This window comes from Cibotium barometz, chromosome 52 (genome assembly GCF_041138505.1).
Source record: "Cibotium barometz isolate CiBa-2024 chromosome 52, ASM4113850v1, whole genome shotgun sequence".
In the NCBI taxonomy this organism is placed as follows: domain Eukaryota; kingdom Viridiplantae; phylum Streptophyta; class Polypodiopsida; order Cyatheales; family Cibotiaceae; genus Cibotium; species Cibotium barometz.
In genome coordinates, this window is record NC_141097.1 from 15,284,415 (window position 1) to 15,300,287 (window position 15,873).

A 15,873-nucleotide genomic window follows, 5' to 3' on the forward strand; every position below is an offset into this window, starting at 1 on the left:
CCTCCATCTAGGTATAGAAAGGTCTTCCTTCACCCCTTTGGCAAAGGAGACTTCCAATGTGACAACGAAGTGAGGACACGACGAATCAGCTAGTGCACCCACACAAGGAAGTTGTATTTTGTGACTCTAAGGCATGAACCAATGACACATGCTTCGGGAAGGCCAAGGTAAGCTCTTGAACATATTTTGCACCACTACTAGAGACTAGCCTCTAAAGCTTAGCTCCGTTCATCCGTCCATTCCAAGCTATTGGAATCACCTAATATTAATGTTGGTTAGATGGTCACACTTTGAAAACATATGTTTTTAGAGCCTTGGATGTGTTAGTTTTCTTTTAAATTTTGATTTAAAGTTTATTTACATTAGGACGTTCTATTTTCATCACAAAATCCTGGTGTGATTTGAATGAAATTGGAGCCCGAGAGACTTAGATTTCATTTCTTTGATCCAAGCATTAGCTTAGCAATTATGATTAAGAGTACATGAGCATTGAGCTCCATTAAAGGGAATTAAAGTGGGATAGTCAATTTTGTTCATCCATTTTATAATTTTTCATGCGTTGTTTGAATTGGTAGCTAGAAGCAACCGATAAAAAATAATTTAAAAAACACTTAATTACTTATATTTTTCATGCATTGTTTGAATCGGTAGTTTTGAAGCATGCCAAATCAACGAAAAACAATTAAAAAACACTTAATTACTTACATGAAAACCATTAATTAGGATAAGGACTCTTAATTACCCCCATCAAGTTCAAAAAAACATCAAAACACTCAAAACCCAGGCTAAACTAGCTCTTAGGTTGGGAGATGTAAACTCACATTCCTTGAAAAAGAATGTGAGTCAAACATGTGATTCAACACATGTGAGCCTAAAGATGTGAGAGCCATGAGCCTAAAGACATGATCCGTGAGAGAGCCGTGAGCCTAAAGACATGAGCTGTGTGAGTGCCATGAGTCTAGACATGTGAGCTATGAGTCTGGACACGTGAGTCGTCCTGAGTCTACCAGGTACTCATGTCCTTTAAGGGTTTTCTTATTATACAATCTGTACCTGACTATAATTTCCAAGGAAACTTCTTATGTCCTTGGATACGTGAGAGCCTTGAGCCTAAAGACATGAGCTATGAGTCTGGATATGTGAGATCCCTGAGTCTAGACATGTGAGCTGTGAGTCTGGACACGTAAGTCATGAGTCTACCTACTCATTTCCTTTAAGAATTTCTTCTCATATAATCTGTACAATTTCCAAGGAAACTTCTTATCCATTAGGGCTAATATGGGAAAAAAATTGGCCCTCTACTAAAGGAATTGCTCAGAGACTGATTAAGTTAATTAATCCAGGGTGAAAAGGTCCCTTTATTGAGTGATTCCTCTGTGTCTGCTCTAAAAAGTGTACTTTTATCCCTATATTTGGGGCCTAGTGCCTAGATTTCTAGCTCACTTTATATATTTGACTTTTTCATCATTATGAAAACATCTCTTTTTCAAATTCATGGATTTTGGATAGAAAATGAATCATCTCTCTTCTACCTCCCTCACACTAACCCATATCTCTCCCTCACACTAACCCATATCTCTCCCTCTCTCTCACTTTCCACCATTTTGGAGAGAAAAGGCATTATCTCTCTTTTCCCTACCTCCCCTGTTAGAAATATGTGATTGCGTATCCATTGTTAGTGTGTTTTCTTAGTGATACCTTAGAGTGGTTTGTTCTAAGGTTAGAAGGCTCAAATTACTAGAGTAGCTGGGTGTAGGTCTAGTAGTTATCTTTCTTTGACTGGGGCACCACCTTTTAGTAGGTGAGTCAGCTGAGTAATCATAGAGAGGTGGAGAGAATCAAGGGCTCTAGGCACCTCCCTCTCATGAGCCTATAAATTCAAGGGCTACTACTCACTTATTAGCCTCGTGTATCATTATGTTACCTTTGCCAATTACCACAACCTCTTTGACTCCCCCTGCCTCTAAACTGGCCTCTTCCACCTGTGTAATGTTGTTCTGAATCCTAGGACTCTTGCGCACTACTGACCATAATTCTTATTACTTATTCAGCCCCACCTTGGCCACGCCCTCGGCCTCTACCTAGTCCTCTACCTATACTTGTGTAGAAGGCATGTTGCTCCAAGCTGCCTTTGTTTTGTGAAGACTGGTCTTCAACCAAACTCTTTTCTTCAATGATCAGCATTGACATTAAATCTGTAAAGTTAGAAATGTTCTCCCGACTCTGAATAGACATCTCGAATGTCTTATATTGTGGCTCGAGACCACATAGACATACTTCCACCTTATCATCATCATCAACAGAAACACCAATAGATACAAGAGATTCCACAATGCCCTTGATCTTTAAGGCATAATCATTCAAAGGCATGTTTTTCTTCTCCACAGTATGAAGCTCATTCTTCAACTGAATCTTTCATGCCTTGGTGTTAGTTTTATACAACTTGGGGTGTCCCATGCCTCCTTGGGTGACTTGGCTTCCTGTATATGCCCAATCATAGTGTCCTATTGTATACTAATAGAAAGCCAATATATGAATTTTCTTTCTCCTTAATTCTAATCCTTGTATTCTTTTACATCTGTAGAGCAGTTAGATTAATCTTTAGTATCTCTAGTGCCTCCTCATGTTCACCTTCAATGTAATCCCAATAGCCTTTTCCCATCAGGAAATTTCTTAATCTAAACCTCCAAGCATGGAAGTTGTTCTTGTCAAGCTTTTCTGTAACAATCTGGTTAATTCCACCATTTAACATCTTGTCTTCAACACCAAAAACAGCACTCTTTTTTGACTTGCACAAATTGTTGTATTCTCTCTCCCAGCGGTACTATATTGCACCCAAACTGTCATAACCAGTGACCTCAATTTACATACATACACCCAATGGCAACTTAAAGACCCCTTTGTAGTACACACAATGTCTGCACAACCAATTGCCCTTCCTGCAGCTCCAAAAATAGATATATACAGAGAATCAAAACTTACCCGCGCAATGCACGTGAACGCACTACTAACTAAAAAATAGACATTGACATGCCCAAAACGCGTAATCGGCTCCAAAATTTTTAGTCCAAAGGACAGTATAGCTGCCTTGAAGCTCCGCTCCCATGAAGACAGCTCCTCAATCAAAATTCGTTTGTCGGTGCCTCCTCCCAAAGAGCTCCCGACAAGGGTGTAGTAGCCAACACAAAGGGGAAAGAGTAGATGAAGCTCTTACCCTCGTACTGCTTCTTGTACTTCTCTTGCTTGCCACTCAGCTCCTTAGCATGAACCAGGCTTTGATACCATAAAAATATGTAGAGAGGAGAAGGGAGCTTGAGCTCTTGTAAGCACACACACACACTCTCACAAACCCTAGAAGAGAACACACAAGATGTCAGGCTGAAAATTGTTGTTCTTCTTCTTCAACAAAATAGGTCTACAAAGGTGATAAAGTTACTAACGCACATACAAAAGTGTATACAAGTGGTCCATAATTTTAACATGCTAAAGTGGAGTGGGTAGATGTGGACTAGTTAGTGTAGTTCAACTATAGAATCTCTGCCAAGATATGTCAGTGCTGCTAGCTACCAAATCTGTCGATGATGTAAATGTCAAACGGTCATGCAGGCGCCTCGTGAGTGTTGAGCTTGACACCTCAACACTTGGGTCTAGCAGATGATTAATTAAAATACCACTCCAATAAGGAATTTTGTGTGCAAGAAAGTTGACCTCTCAAACCATGGAGTGACAACATGGGTGTGGGTCACCATCTTAAGGTAATAGCCAAGAAGGCCATGAAAGCTTGGGCATGAGCACCAAGAAGACATAGATGTCTATAGAGTGAATATGATCAAAAAAGTATAATGCCTATGATCAAAAAAGTACAATGCCTATGAGCCCTATGCCTAATATAGCCCAAGGCCCCCCAAAAGTACACATGTAAATGACTCTAAGCCTAAGTGCCTAGGCCCCATTCCCCATGTGCATGTACAACCAAATCTACTTCACTACAAACCATCCCCTCCTACAATGATTTCATCCTAAAAATCAAAGGGTGGTCATGCAAAAAACAAATATAAAGGCTATATACAATGAACCAAATACATGACCAAATGTCGCCATCGCAGAGCACCAATAGTAATAAATGAATCTCATGACTCCCGGGGTCAAATGGAAAAGATAAAGGACTCCTATTGATGATGAGGCTAGTTGGGCATCCTCAAGGATCAAATGGAAAAGATACGAATGTCACCCCCCAAAGATGAAGTAATCCATACAACCACATCCGCCTAGATAAAAGAGAAACCCAAGCCATGTAGACTCCAAAGCAATGGCCCTTTAACCACCGAGATTGAATGGAAAATGTGAAGAGCCAATGTTGATGATGCAGATGGTCAACCCTCCTGGGTCAAATGGATAGATATAGTGCACATCATGGACCTCCAATGTCGATGCACTAGCTCCTAGGTCATAAGGAAAACTTGTAAATCCATCCTCGTGACCATAATGTAAATCTTACATCCGTGGAGTCAACCAAATGTAACCATCACACTTGGCGTAAAAGAATCATTGTATAGGCTAAGACAAAGTTGTGTTGAAGGAGCATCTGAGTGTCGTGCCACATAATCATCCATCATACATCTCAAGTGACATAGAATGCACCCAAAGATGAATATCCCAACTCTAAAGATCATACGATCATGTAGACACCCATGGGAGCCAAATGAACTCATCTGGAGGTCGGCCTAATGTAGAATCAAATGTGAACCCATGCCATTGTCCCATGTAGCACCACTCGAAAAGTCAAAGGTATGATCCACCATATCAATGTATGTATGAGTATGATCTGACCCATGCATAATATCTCCATGTGAGAGACCCTCTATGTGTGTAATGATCATCCAACATATCAATATAATCATCAACATCATCATAGTCATCCTCACATGAAAGATAAATGGTATCATCTCCTAAATCATCATCTATGACATCTCCAAGGCCTCCAAGGTCATCCTCATAAACATGATCTATCTCGATCAATGATACCCCTATGTGATCCACATCCCATGATAAATCTATCTCCAAGAGTATAGGATCTCAGGAGCTGTCTAGATCAAATGCAAATCTCTCAAGATCTATGTCATATGATCTACTATGGATCTCCTATGGATATGATCATCAGCCATCAAATCACTAGCCATGTCATCCTCACAATCTCTAAAATCATGGTCATGGTCTGTATCCATCAATGGAATCCATATATAACCTATATCCAAAGATAGGTCAATCTCTCTAATCACTAGATCTCAAATACAGTACTCTCTAGTAGCAATGATTTTTCTCAAATACAATGCTCTCTAGATCCATATGCACAATCCTACCTCTCCTACAAGGTCTAATCTGAGAAAAATAATTGCTACTCTCATGCACTATACCTGACTCCTCAAATACATGAACTCTATCCACATGAAGACTGCCTTGAATGCTATGAATGCTAGAAGAAGTTGTCCTACTAGTGATATCTCCGCAAATAGAAATCCTAAAAGAATAGCTTGATGCATCTATCATCTATAATAGTCATAGCATGAACATCATCATCATCCTCAACAGAATAATATGGATCAAACCCATACTTGCACACATACCACTCCTCCCAGAAGTGTTGGTATGTGTGCAAAGGGTCCCAAATCGATCAATGAAATCCAAGTAGGCCACATAGCTCCTTATCTGATACCATACAAAGGAATGAAGGTATGCACAATCGTGTGCTCATCGAATAACATGATCATGCTACCTGCTTATCCGAGCTAAACATATGATAATCATGATATAAATACAACTCACTTGTATGGCATGCATACACAATGTTACACCTTGGCGCCATACGAACATCCAAAATGCCCAAATTATGAGGCATGTGTGAACAAACACCAATAAGGCCTAAGGTGTGTACATGAACTCACAAAATTCCCCAAATGTGTGACATAAGCCAAAAATGTGCTAACACGTGTAATCAAGGCTATAAAGGCACAAATAGTGATAGCAATGATAAAATATGTGTGAATTAATGCTAACACTGCACAAAATGCATATCACGTGTGAACAAGTCCAAATAATGCATCAACATGTATGGCACACCTCACATGCATGAAAACTCACCAAGGGAACTCAAAACGTATGAATAAACCCACCCACAATGTGCAAGGGCATGTGAACAATTTCTCCTCACAAGACACCACTAAGTGTAAACAAGATGCGCATTGAATATAGATCACCCCAAACATGCCTCTATGCATGAACTAGCCCTAGTGTAAATGGGATAGCCAAATAATAGGAAATGTGGAGTGGCCAAAAACTTAGGGTGTGGTGTCAACACACAAACCCTAAGTGGAGTCTTTTTATACTAAAAAGGAAAAGAAAAATGTGCTCCTTCTTCTATTTTTTTTTTCACTCCCACATTGTCTCCGCACCGAAGAGGTTTTCGCTCAATGAAGCTTGCCTCCCCTTTCTTTTTTTCCTTATTTTTTTAAAACGTTAGCTGAGCCTTGTAAGAAAAGGCGATGAAGATATGAAAGTGTTATATGCCTTTGGCTGAGCCTTACAAGCAAAGGCGATGAAGCTTTGAAAGTGTTGTACCAAGTGAGATGAAAATGAAAATGAAAATGAAGCAATGCTATAGACGATAATTTAAACTCTGATGCCTATGCTGAGCCTTGAACAAGCATGGTTGAGCGAAGTTGGCTATCTCGGAGAACCAGGCAATGAGCCTCAGAGAGGCGATGAAGGTGCTTTAACTCTGTCTGGTGCTGAGCCTCCATGACGCCTTGCTAAAATGAGCTAACGACGGTGTTGTGGTCACACGTTAACTATGCCTTGCTCTGCTGAGCTAATGACATTGTGCTTTGTAGTAGATAGGTGGAGTCGATCCTACGCTTGTGCATGATGAAACCCACATGTGTGTCCCCGCTCCTTGCACGACTCTTGCACCCAACACTAAGGATGTGGTAAACTTGTGCTCTGGTTTGATGATGTCAAGCTGAGCCTCCTAGAAAGTTACACTAACAAAATGACTACAACTAGTGCTCTTTGCTCACAACCTGGCTAAGCCAATAATGATGAAGGTGATCTGGCTGGTAGAAACTAGCAACAAATGAATGCCAGCAAGAATCCTGAGCATTCTGCATAGCCTAGCCAATCATTCAGTCCACATAAGTATTCCTTGTACATTCATAACTCTTTGCCCAAAGCACTTGGACATATCGTGAACTTGAATGTCATCCCAAAGTGTTCGAAGGTCCTCTACCAATGGGGCCAAGTATGCATCCATGTTCTTTACTTTGTACTTTCCTGGGACTATTAATGATAGTAAGAGATGGCCCTTCTTTATTGCCAACCATGGTGGAAGGTTATAATTCACAAGGCAGACAAGCCATATGCTCCATGATGAACTTCGTAAACCAAATGGATTCACAATATCCTTTGCTAGCCCGAGATGAATGTTATGAGGCTCTTCTTTAAAAATAGACCATTTCTCTTCAGTGTCTCCACGCAAGGAAATCGACTGGGACATGCATGACATTTTCTACTGATGATCTATTAGATCAATGCCATGTCATTAAACTTGTTATAGATTGACACCTAAACATGTGCTTTATTCATTGTATGATAGGGAAGTGTGAGAACTTTTGTAGGAACCTTTTTTCCCTAAACATCTTGCCTGTATCTAGGCCCCCACAGCTTGGACATTCTTGATGATTTATGTATTCATGTCAATAAAGGATATAGTTATTAGGACAAGCATGGATACAATTGTAGTCCATGCCAGTCCTCGCAGCTAACAATCGCTTGGTCTCCGCACAAGAGCTTGGCATCTCATTTCCCTTCAGCAAGATATGGTCCTTTAATAACCTGCCAAGATGAAACATGTATTCTTAATCAACACCATGTACATTATACACAACCAAAAAAATTCATCTACACATGCCATTCACACCTAAATAGTTGTGATACGCTTGAATTAGACCACCCAAACATTGATTGTAAAGCTGAACATAGATAGGCATGTACGTAATTTAGATATCCGAGCTCACATATTAAGTGGTAGGCATGTGAGGTTATGCAATTCCTCTTCTTCATGTGTTGTATCTTGATGCCATGTTGTTTGGGCTATTGTCCTCCTCACCATAATCCTCTAGTCCATGGTCTGTTAATTATGTACACCCAACATCTCGTCCATCAACTCTTCTTCAAATATGTTCTCTTGTTGTTGAGGTGATTGGATGGGTTCTTGTGGAGTGTTGTGTTGTATATTTTGCCTTGTTCGGTGTCCTGTCCTAAAAACACTATCTGGTAGTGTCCTATAGGGCTGGATTTCCAAGTAGTTGACAAGCTTAACAATCATACTAGGGTCCTTATGGGAGCAAAAATGGAGGTTTTGTAGATGTTCCATTGGATATGTACCATACATGCATCAAATTCATTGTTTTCGAGCGATTTGGTACTTATAACGTGTGCATGGGCACATGCATCTCTCCTCAATATTGACAGGCATCTATATGGGTGCCACACCAGTGTTTTGGGAATCCATGGTATCCATGTTGCCATTGTTTCGTGGCTCCATGTCGGCATCATTTTTAGGCACAAGTACACCAGTGTTTTCTAGCTCAGTCTCATCACCAAAGTTTTTAGACACCAGCACGCTAGTGTTTTGTTGCTCCATGTCTACCATGTTGTGCACACATTTGTTAGAATGTTTTTATTTGGGCTAATTGAGGTCTCTTATATTGGGAGACCAAGCTTGTCGCGGTCACCAATGGGAAATGGAATTTCAAATTTGAGGGGGCAGAAAATCAATTTAGAAAGGTTCAAATTCAAATGCATTTGCAAAGTGTTGGTATAAGCGTCGGTATACACGTCGATATATACGCTTGAACATACCGACATCTATAAAAATCACATAATCAAAATTTCTAAAAGTTCTTGTTAACGTGCTTTTGCCACACCATGGCCTCTTGCCCAAGCTTGCAAATATAGGTTTTTTTCATGTTTCTCTTGCCCTTACCCCTCTTTTACATGATTTTAACTTCCCTTTTGTAATGGATCTGTGTTTGTGTGTGCATCTGATTGTTTTTCATGCGGTTTTCTTCCTCTCTTTCTCTCTATCATAAAGGTAAAATCACAAGGGGGTTTGCCTTAATGATTTATTTTGCCCTAATTAGCCACTAATCTACTAATTTTGCACTGTTCTTTTTTTTGTTTTGTGTATATTTCACGAACCCTTGCTCTCTACACCAGCTTTAGCTAGTATGTTGGTTAAACCCTAACTATTTCTTTTGTTAGTTTTTTTCCCATTTGTGCACCCCCATGTGCTTGGGAGCATGTTTTTTATATGCATTTGTGTTTTAAGTACATAAAGCCTTAAGGCATAGGCTTTATGTATAGCCTATGCTTGCATAAATCTATGCTTCATGCATAGCCAAGGCCTTATGCATAGGCTCATGCATAAAGCCTTGTGCATAAGGCTATGTTTCTTGTATAAACTATGTATGAAGTCTTATGCTTAAAGCCCTAAGCATAAGCCTTTGCATAAAGACTTTATGCATAAAGTCTTAGCATAGGGCTTCATGCATAAGGATTTATGCATAGCCTATGCATAAGGCTTTATGCATGAAGTAGGCTATGCATAAAGCCTTATACATAAGCTTATGCATAAAGCTTCATGCATAAGGCTTTATTCATAGCCTATGCATAAGGCTTTATGCATGAAGCCTATACATAAGCCTATACATAAGCCTTCATGCATAAGGCTTTATGCATGAAGCATGCTATGCATAAGCCTTATGCATGAAGCCTATACATAAGCCTTATGCATACGGCTTCATACATAAAGCTCATGCAAAGGCTTTATGCATGAAGCATGCTATGCATAAGCCTTATGCATGAAGCCTATACATAAGCCTTATGCATACAGCTTCATACATAAAGCTCATGCAAAGGCTTTATGCATAAGCCTTATGCATAAAGTAGGTTGTGCATAAGCCTTATGTATGAAGTCTATGCATAAAGTAGGCTATGCATAAGCCTTATGTATGAAGTCTATGCATAAAGCCTTATGCATGAAGAAGGCCATGCATAAAGCCTTATGCATGAAGAAGGCCATGCATGAAGAAGGCTATGCATAAGCCTTATGTATGAAGCCTTGTACATAAAGCCCTAAGCATAAACCCTATTCATAAGCCTTATGCATAAAGCTTTATGGATAGCTTTTACATCAAGCTTTATGCATAAGGCTATGCTTCATCCATAGGCTTCATAGGCTTTATACATAGCCTGTTTTATGGCTATATAAATAGACCATAGACTTAATGTAGTGTTCTTTATGCATAAGGCTTATGCTTAATATATATGAATGATTTATTTTTTTAGGTCATGGATTTCGACATCCCTATGCACACACTCTTCTCCTTTGAGGTAATCTCCCTTCCCCTCCCTATTTCTTTATGCATGCATATATGCACCCCCAATGCTTGGGAGCATTATTATTTTTTTGTGTTGTCCTTTAATGTAGGTGGTGGTCCTAGGCTTATGCATGAAGCCTATGCTTACAGAGTTATGCATAAGTCTTATGCATGAAGCCTATGCGTGAAACCTTATGTATAAGGCTTATGCATAAAGCTTTATGCCATAGATTGTTTTATGCATAAGGCTATATGAATAGACCATAGGCTTAATGTAGAGTTCTTTTTACATAAGGCTTATGCTTAATATATATGAATGTTTTATTTTTTAAGGTCGTGGGTTTCAACATCCCTACACACACACTCTTATCCGTTGAGGTAAGCTCCCTTCCCCTCCCTATTTCTTTATGCATGCATACGTGCACCCCCGAGTGATTGGGAGCATTATTTTTATATATATTATCCTTTAATGTAGGTGGTGGTCCTAGGCTTATGCATGAAGCCTATGCTTGAAGTGTTATGCATAAGTCTTATGCATGAAGCCTATGCATGAGGCCTATGCATAAGTCTTATGCATGAAGCCTATGCATGAAGCCTTATGTATAAGGCTTATTCAAAAAGCTTTATGCATACCCATAGCCTATGCTTTGCTTAGATGTAGACTTGGCTATGCATAGCCATGGTCGTGTGTAGGCTTGGCTATGCATAACCATGCCATGGAAGTTTCCCTAGTACAACCTCCATGGCATGAAGCCTATGCTTGAAGTGTTATGCATATGCATAACTCTTATGCATAGCCATAGCCTATGCTTTTCTTAGGTGTAGGCTTGGCTATGCATAGCCATGGGGAGCGTGTATGATTGTTGGCTATCCATAGGCATAGCTTTGCTGCTGCTGGCAGTTTTCATAGGCATGCCGGTTGTTGCACGATAATCGCCATGGCATGCCTATGCATATCCAAGCCTACACATAGCCATGGATATGCATAGCCAAGCCTATGTCAAAGTAAATTTATGCATAGCCATGCCCATGTGTAGGCTTGGCTATGCATAGGCATGCCATGGTGGTTTTCCTTGCAAACCACCATGGCATGCCTATGCATAGCCAAACATTTACACGACCATGGCTATGCATAGCCAAGCCTATGCTTTGCTTTCGCATAACTTCTAAATAGTTGTGTAGGCTTTGTCATGCATATGTGTACGCCAAGCTTAACTTCTAGTTTATGTGTTTAGCGAGGTGGCCAACACTCCATAGGGTTACACGCCTTTAGACATGCCCAGATATACCCATAGCAAGGGTTCTCTAGATTTTTCATTCATGCCTAGACCACAAGCTATGATCCCTGAAGACTTCTATCATAGGCATCTCCCAAGCAGAGCCATCGCCCATAGCAGCACCTTGGTGGGGCTGAGCCCTCAGGTCCCTCTACCACTGCAGTCACACCGGTCCCCTCTCCCTCCTCACAGACACAAGTGCACACTCCTTCTCGTCGCTCGTCTATGCATAGACATAGCAGTGGTGGTGGGAGTGGTTGTGGTGGGGGTGGTGCCATGGATGCTATGAGCCGACAACATGTGCACCCACCCATCTCCTCCATATCTAGTACACCACACACACTGTCAAAGTCCTTACACTCCTTGCACACCAACAAGCAAGAAAGTTTATCATGTGTGCAGTGGCACTGTGGTTATGGACGATGTAGGGAAGGAGATGAAAGAGCGTATCCACCAACTCCTCAAAATTCAATTTTCCCATGAAGGATAAAGAATTGGGACACCTTGGATCAAGATAAAAATAACTCTATCATCTCACAGATTAAGAGCAAGTACACTCCTAGGCGACGTAGTCCCTAATCATTGGATCAATAGGGTCATGGTGAAAACCATTGCATCACTGAGATTCGAGGCAAGGGATGCCTCGAAGGAGGGGAAGCCAAAATCGACTTGGCTAGATGATGAAGAGTGGTGGATGATCCAAGTAGAGAAGAGGGACATGCCTGATAAATACAGCCAACAAAAGGCAGATAAGGTGGTACACTTTCTACCAATTGCATTGGTTGCTACCACACTTGAAGACAACCAATATTAGTGGGTTTAATATCATCATAAGATGTATTTAGCAATTTATCTAGTGCCTTTTAGATATAATAAATGTGAAACGAGATTAAACAAGTATGTTTTAATTCTCTAACTCTGCATAAAAGTGTTTCACAACCAATCGTAACCATTTGCTACAAGACCTTCCATGAGTACTTTGTAAGTTTTTTACTACTCTCTTACATTTTACTCTCTATGTTGTGTATTAGTTGCATGTATTCTACTTTGCAAACTTGTTCATGCAAGAGAGCATGGTCATGTCCCATTTATGGGGCGAGGAGAAGTATGCTTTTTTAAAAGTATGGCACGCAGGCGCTCCTCGAGCAATTAGAGTTGGAGGGCATGCCCATCAATTAGGAAGCAACAACAAGTGCAGATATGCCCGATCTTGGTGGTGATTAGGCTTGTCAGTTGGACTCCACCTGTACGTGGGACTGAATGACACCTTCATTTCCTTGTAGGCTTGCCTTTTTGGCATATATATGGTGTTGTACACCTGAATGTAAATATGGAAATTTGTAACTATCAATGTCATTTATAATATAAAACTCTCATGTTCTGTCAAGTTTGAGTACAGTTGGGCTGAGTACTCTATCCAGTTTTGATGGCATAATGGTATAGAAATCTGAAGTAGCTCTAGATGCACTATTCTACCAAAAAAAATCGACACCACAGAGCACCAGTATATGCATCGGTATCAGTGCTAATCTACATGCCGGTGAACAATAGTATCGTTGCTTATACTAATGCCTATACCAGCTATCATGTACCAAAGCTAATATCAGCATGCATACCAATGCTCGGGGCACTTTGGATGCCATGAATGGGTGCTAGTATACGCGCTAGCAACCCACCATTTTCTTATAGTGAGGGCTCAACTCAAATGGATGGAAAAGGCTTTACAACCTATACTACTTAAGGAAGAAGGATCCAAAAGCACACATAGTAGCCTCCCACACATATGTATGCACGCCTCCAACCAAAAGCTATACCTCCATTTGGAGTTATAAACAGAGGCGAATAAGTTCTCCGTTACGAGTCTTAAATCTTATATGGAGATAAAAGTGGTATTACCAAATGCCCAATGAGCACTTTTCAAGGAGATTATACACATGTTTAGCCAAATGGTACACATACACCCACTCCTAATGTATTCCTAATGGTGATGCTTTTTGGCTCATTGATAATTCTTATAATAGGTTGTCACATGAGCTATTAGTGGAGACCAATGTCAACTTCTCGGATGAGCTTTCTAGTTGGTTAAGCATGCAAGGTGGTCAGAAATAGGTATTTTCCATGTTCTCACAGGTGATGTTCATAGCATGCCCAAAATATTATGTGTGTTTTCAGTGGGTGTGGACTCCATTCAAATCAACTTTTATGAGCTCCGCTTGGTCACATTCATTGATTAAAAACTTCTGACACTAAGAAGGAATCTACATGACTCCATTCAAATCAACTTTTATGAGCTCAGATTGGTCCCATTCATTGATTAAAAACTTCTCACACTAAGAAGAAATCTACAGTGTCATTTTAAAGATGAAATAAAAATTTGTGAAATGCATGAACAAAAATTAATTGTCCCACTTTAATTTACCCTAATACACTGAAAAGGAATCTAGAGTGTCATTTCAAAGATGAAATAAAAATTTATGAAATGCATGAACAAAAATTAACTGTCCCACTTTAATTCAATCTAATGGAGGTCAACGCTCATGTTTTAGGAGTGGATTCCACTCCTAATCACAATTGCTAAATTTCTTAGATGACATGCTAATTTTCAAAAAAATCTCAGATTGCATTTTGCTTATTCATAATCAAAAGCTTGAATGCAGTGATTGATCATTAATAACTGAAGTAGAGCAGCTACTGCTTTCATTCCACAGAGACCAGTGTGGGAGAAACCTTGTGCAGATTGAAACATCTGCGAATAATACAGCTGAACGTCTCTGTAATCCTAATCAGAAATGTAAATGCCATGAATTAGTTCACTGATCAGCAAAGCCAAAAGGCAATATAGTTAATTCCAACGATAATTACATTGTGCGGTGGATAATCACTCTTTGAGTACAATCACTTGACAAAGTAGGGGAGGTCCAGGACGTAGAGGAGGAAGTACGCCCACGCCACACCGGATAGGCCGCCAAAGAAGAAGCCGCCGGCGAAGCTCGCCCACCCTTCGGCGGTCTGCAACTTGTCAGCCTCTTTCTTCCGCCCCGTGAGAGTAAGCGACGGAGCGAAGGATGGGGCGCCCTCTTTAAACTGCGCCACGCCGTAGATTGTCAAACATACCGACAAGATCACCACCAGCCCTGCTGCGCCCAGAGAGCCGGCCGCGCCCGCCACCTCCGTGTTGCGCAGCGGACCCGTTTTCACGAAAGGGCCCACCAATAGGAATCCGTGGGCCAGACCGACCTCCACGCCTCTTAGAAGAGGGCTCACTGCCGTCCTGTATGCAGGCAAGTTCGACAAATACCACGCGATCAGTGAGCTCGAAGTGATCGGCGTCTCTAACCCACCAACGAAAGGGTCTCCATTCAAAGGCTCGATCACTTGATACTGCACAGTATACACAAGAAATCACCATTAAACATCGCTCCACGCAAATCATACTACAATGTGGCTACTTTCAGAACCCTGAAACTCAGCCCGCCGCTCACCTTCAATCACAACAATCGCTCTGACTACCCACATTTTCTCGTTTCATTAAAAACCATGGCGGACACAGACACACTCACCTTCTCCTGAGCTCGTGTAGCTACTGGCCTCGCGACGATCTTCTTAGGTAATGCAGCGCCTAACCCAAGGCCCTTGCCAAAGAAAGAGTTGTTGAGACGATGGGTAGCTACACTAGAGGAGGACGTGGGCATCGAAGGGGATGATACCATGGAAGAAGTTTGCGCCATTGCGGTAGCTGTCGCCATAGCTTCCGATCAAGCGATAAACAGCGAGTGCAACTGTTTTCGTGCAGACTACAGTATGAATACAAGAGGTTGATGTAGGATAGGATTTGTGACACCGTGATTGGGCATAGAAGATAAGGCTTTTTATGTCCTAGACTCACACGTGTGGAAAAGGCAAAAGCAACTCACACTTAAGGGCATTCACAAGAGTCCCGGTGGAAGGCTTCTACCATCCGTGTCTTGGAAGTGGTGGCCAAACTTCAAACTAGTTGCAACTTTGATGCTAAACATCTCCCCCATGAAATCTCCCCAGCAGTTCACACACAATGCTTCTAATGTTAGAACTTGGAAGTAATCCCACACCTATTGACATCAACAAATGGGCATATCCCAAGTGGTTAGAGCTCTTGTCTTTATCAAAACACAAGTCAATCC

General features: G+C 40.9%; 1 protein-coding gene across 2 annotated transcripts; it reads right to left on the bottom strand.

Moving 5' to 3' along the window:
• Positions 1–14,312: 14,312 nt before the first annotated feature.
• On the bottom strand, positions 14,313–15,547 carry LOC147608853 (photosystem I reaction center subunit XI, chloroplastic-like). 2 transcript variants are annotated; one of them, XM_086788614.1, is made up of 3 exons: positions 15,274–15,547; positions 14,576–15,094; positions 14,313–14,484 (listed from the first exon to the last, which is right to left on the bottom strand). In XM_086788614.1, exons 1-2 carry the CDS (start codon positions 15,457–15,459, stop codon positions 14,609–14,611), a joined length of 672 nt encoding a protein of 223 aa, XP_086644740.1. In that variant the 5' UTR covers positions 15,460–15,547; the 3' UTR covers positions 14,313–14,484; positions 14,576–14,608. The 2 variants fall into 2 exon arrangements, with proteins under 2 accessions (XP_086644740.1, XP_086644739.1); XM_086788613.1 differs by having other exon boundaries at positions 14,313–15,094.
• Positions 15,548–15,873: the final 326 nt, after the last annotated feature.

Coding starts and splice junctions, on each gene's coding strand:
- LOC147608853 (XM_086788614.1), bottom strand. CDS start 15,459: ATGGCGACAGCTACCGCAATGGCGCAAACTTCTTCCATGGTATCATCC. Junction 15,095..15,273: donor CTACACGAGCTCAGGAGAAG/GTGAGTGTGTCT, acceptor TATACTGTGCAG/TATCAAGTGATCGAGCCTTT.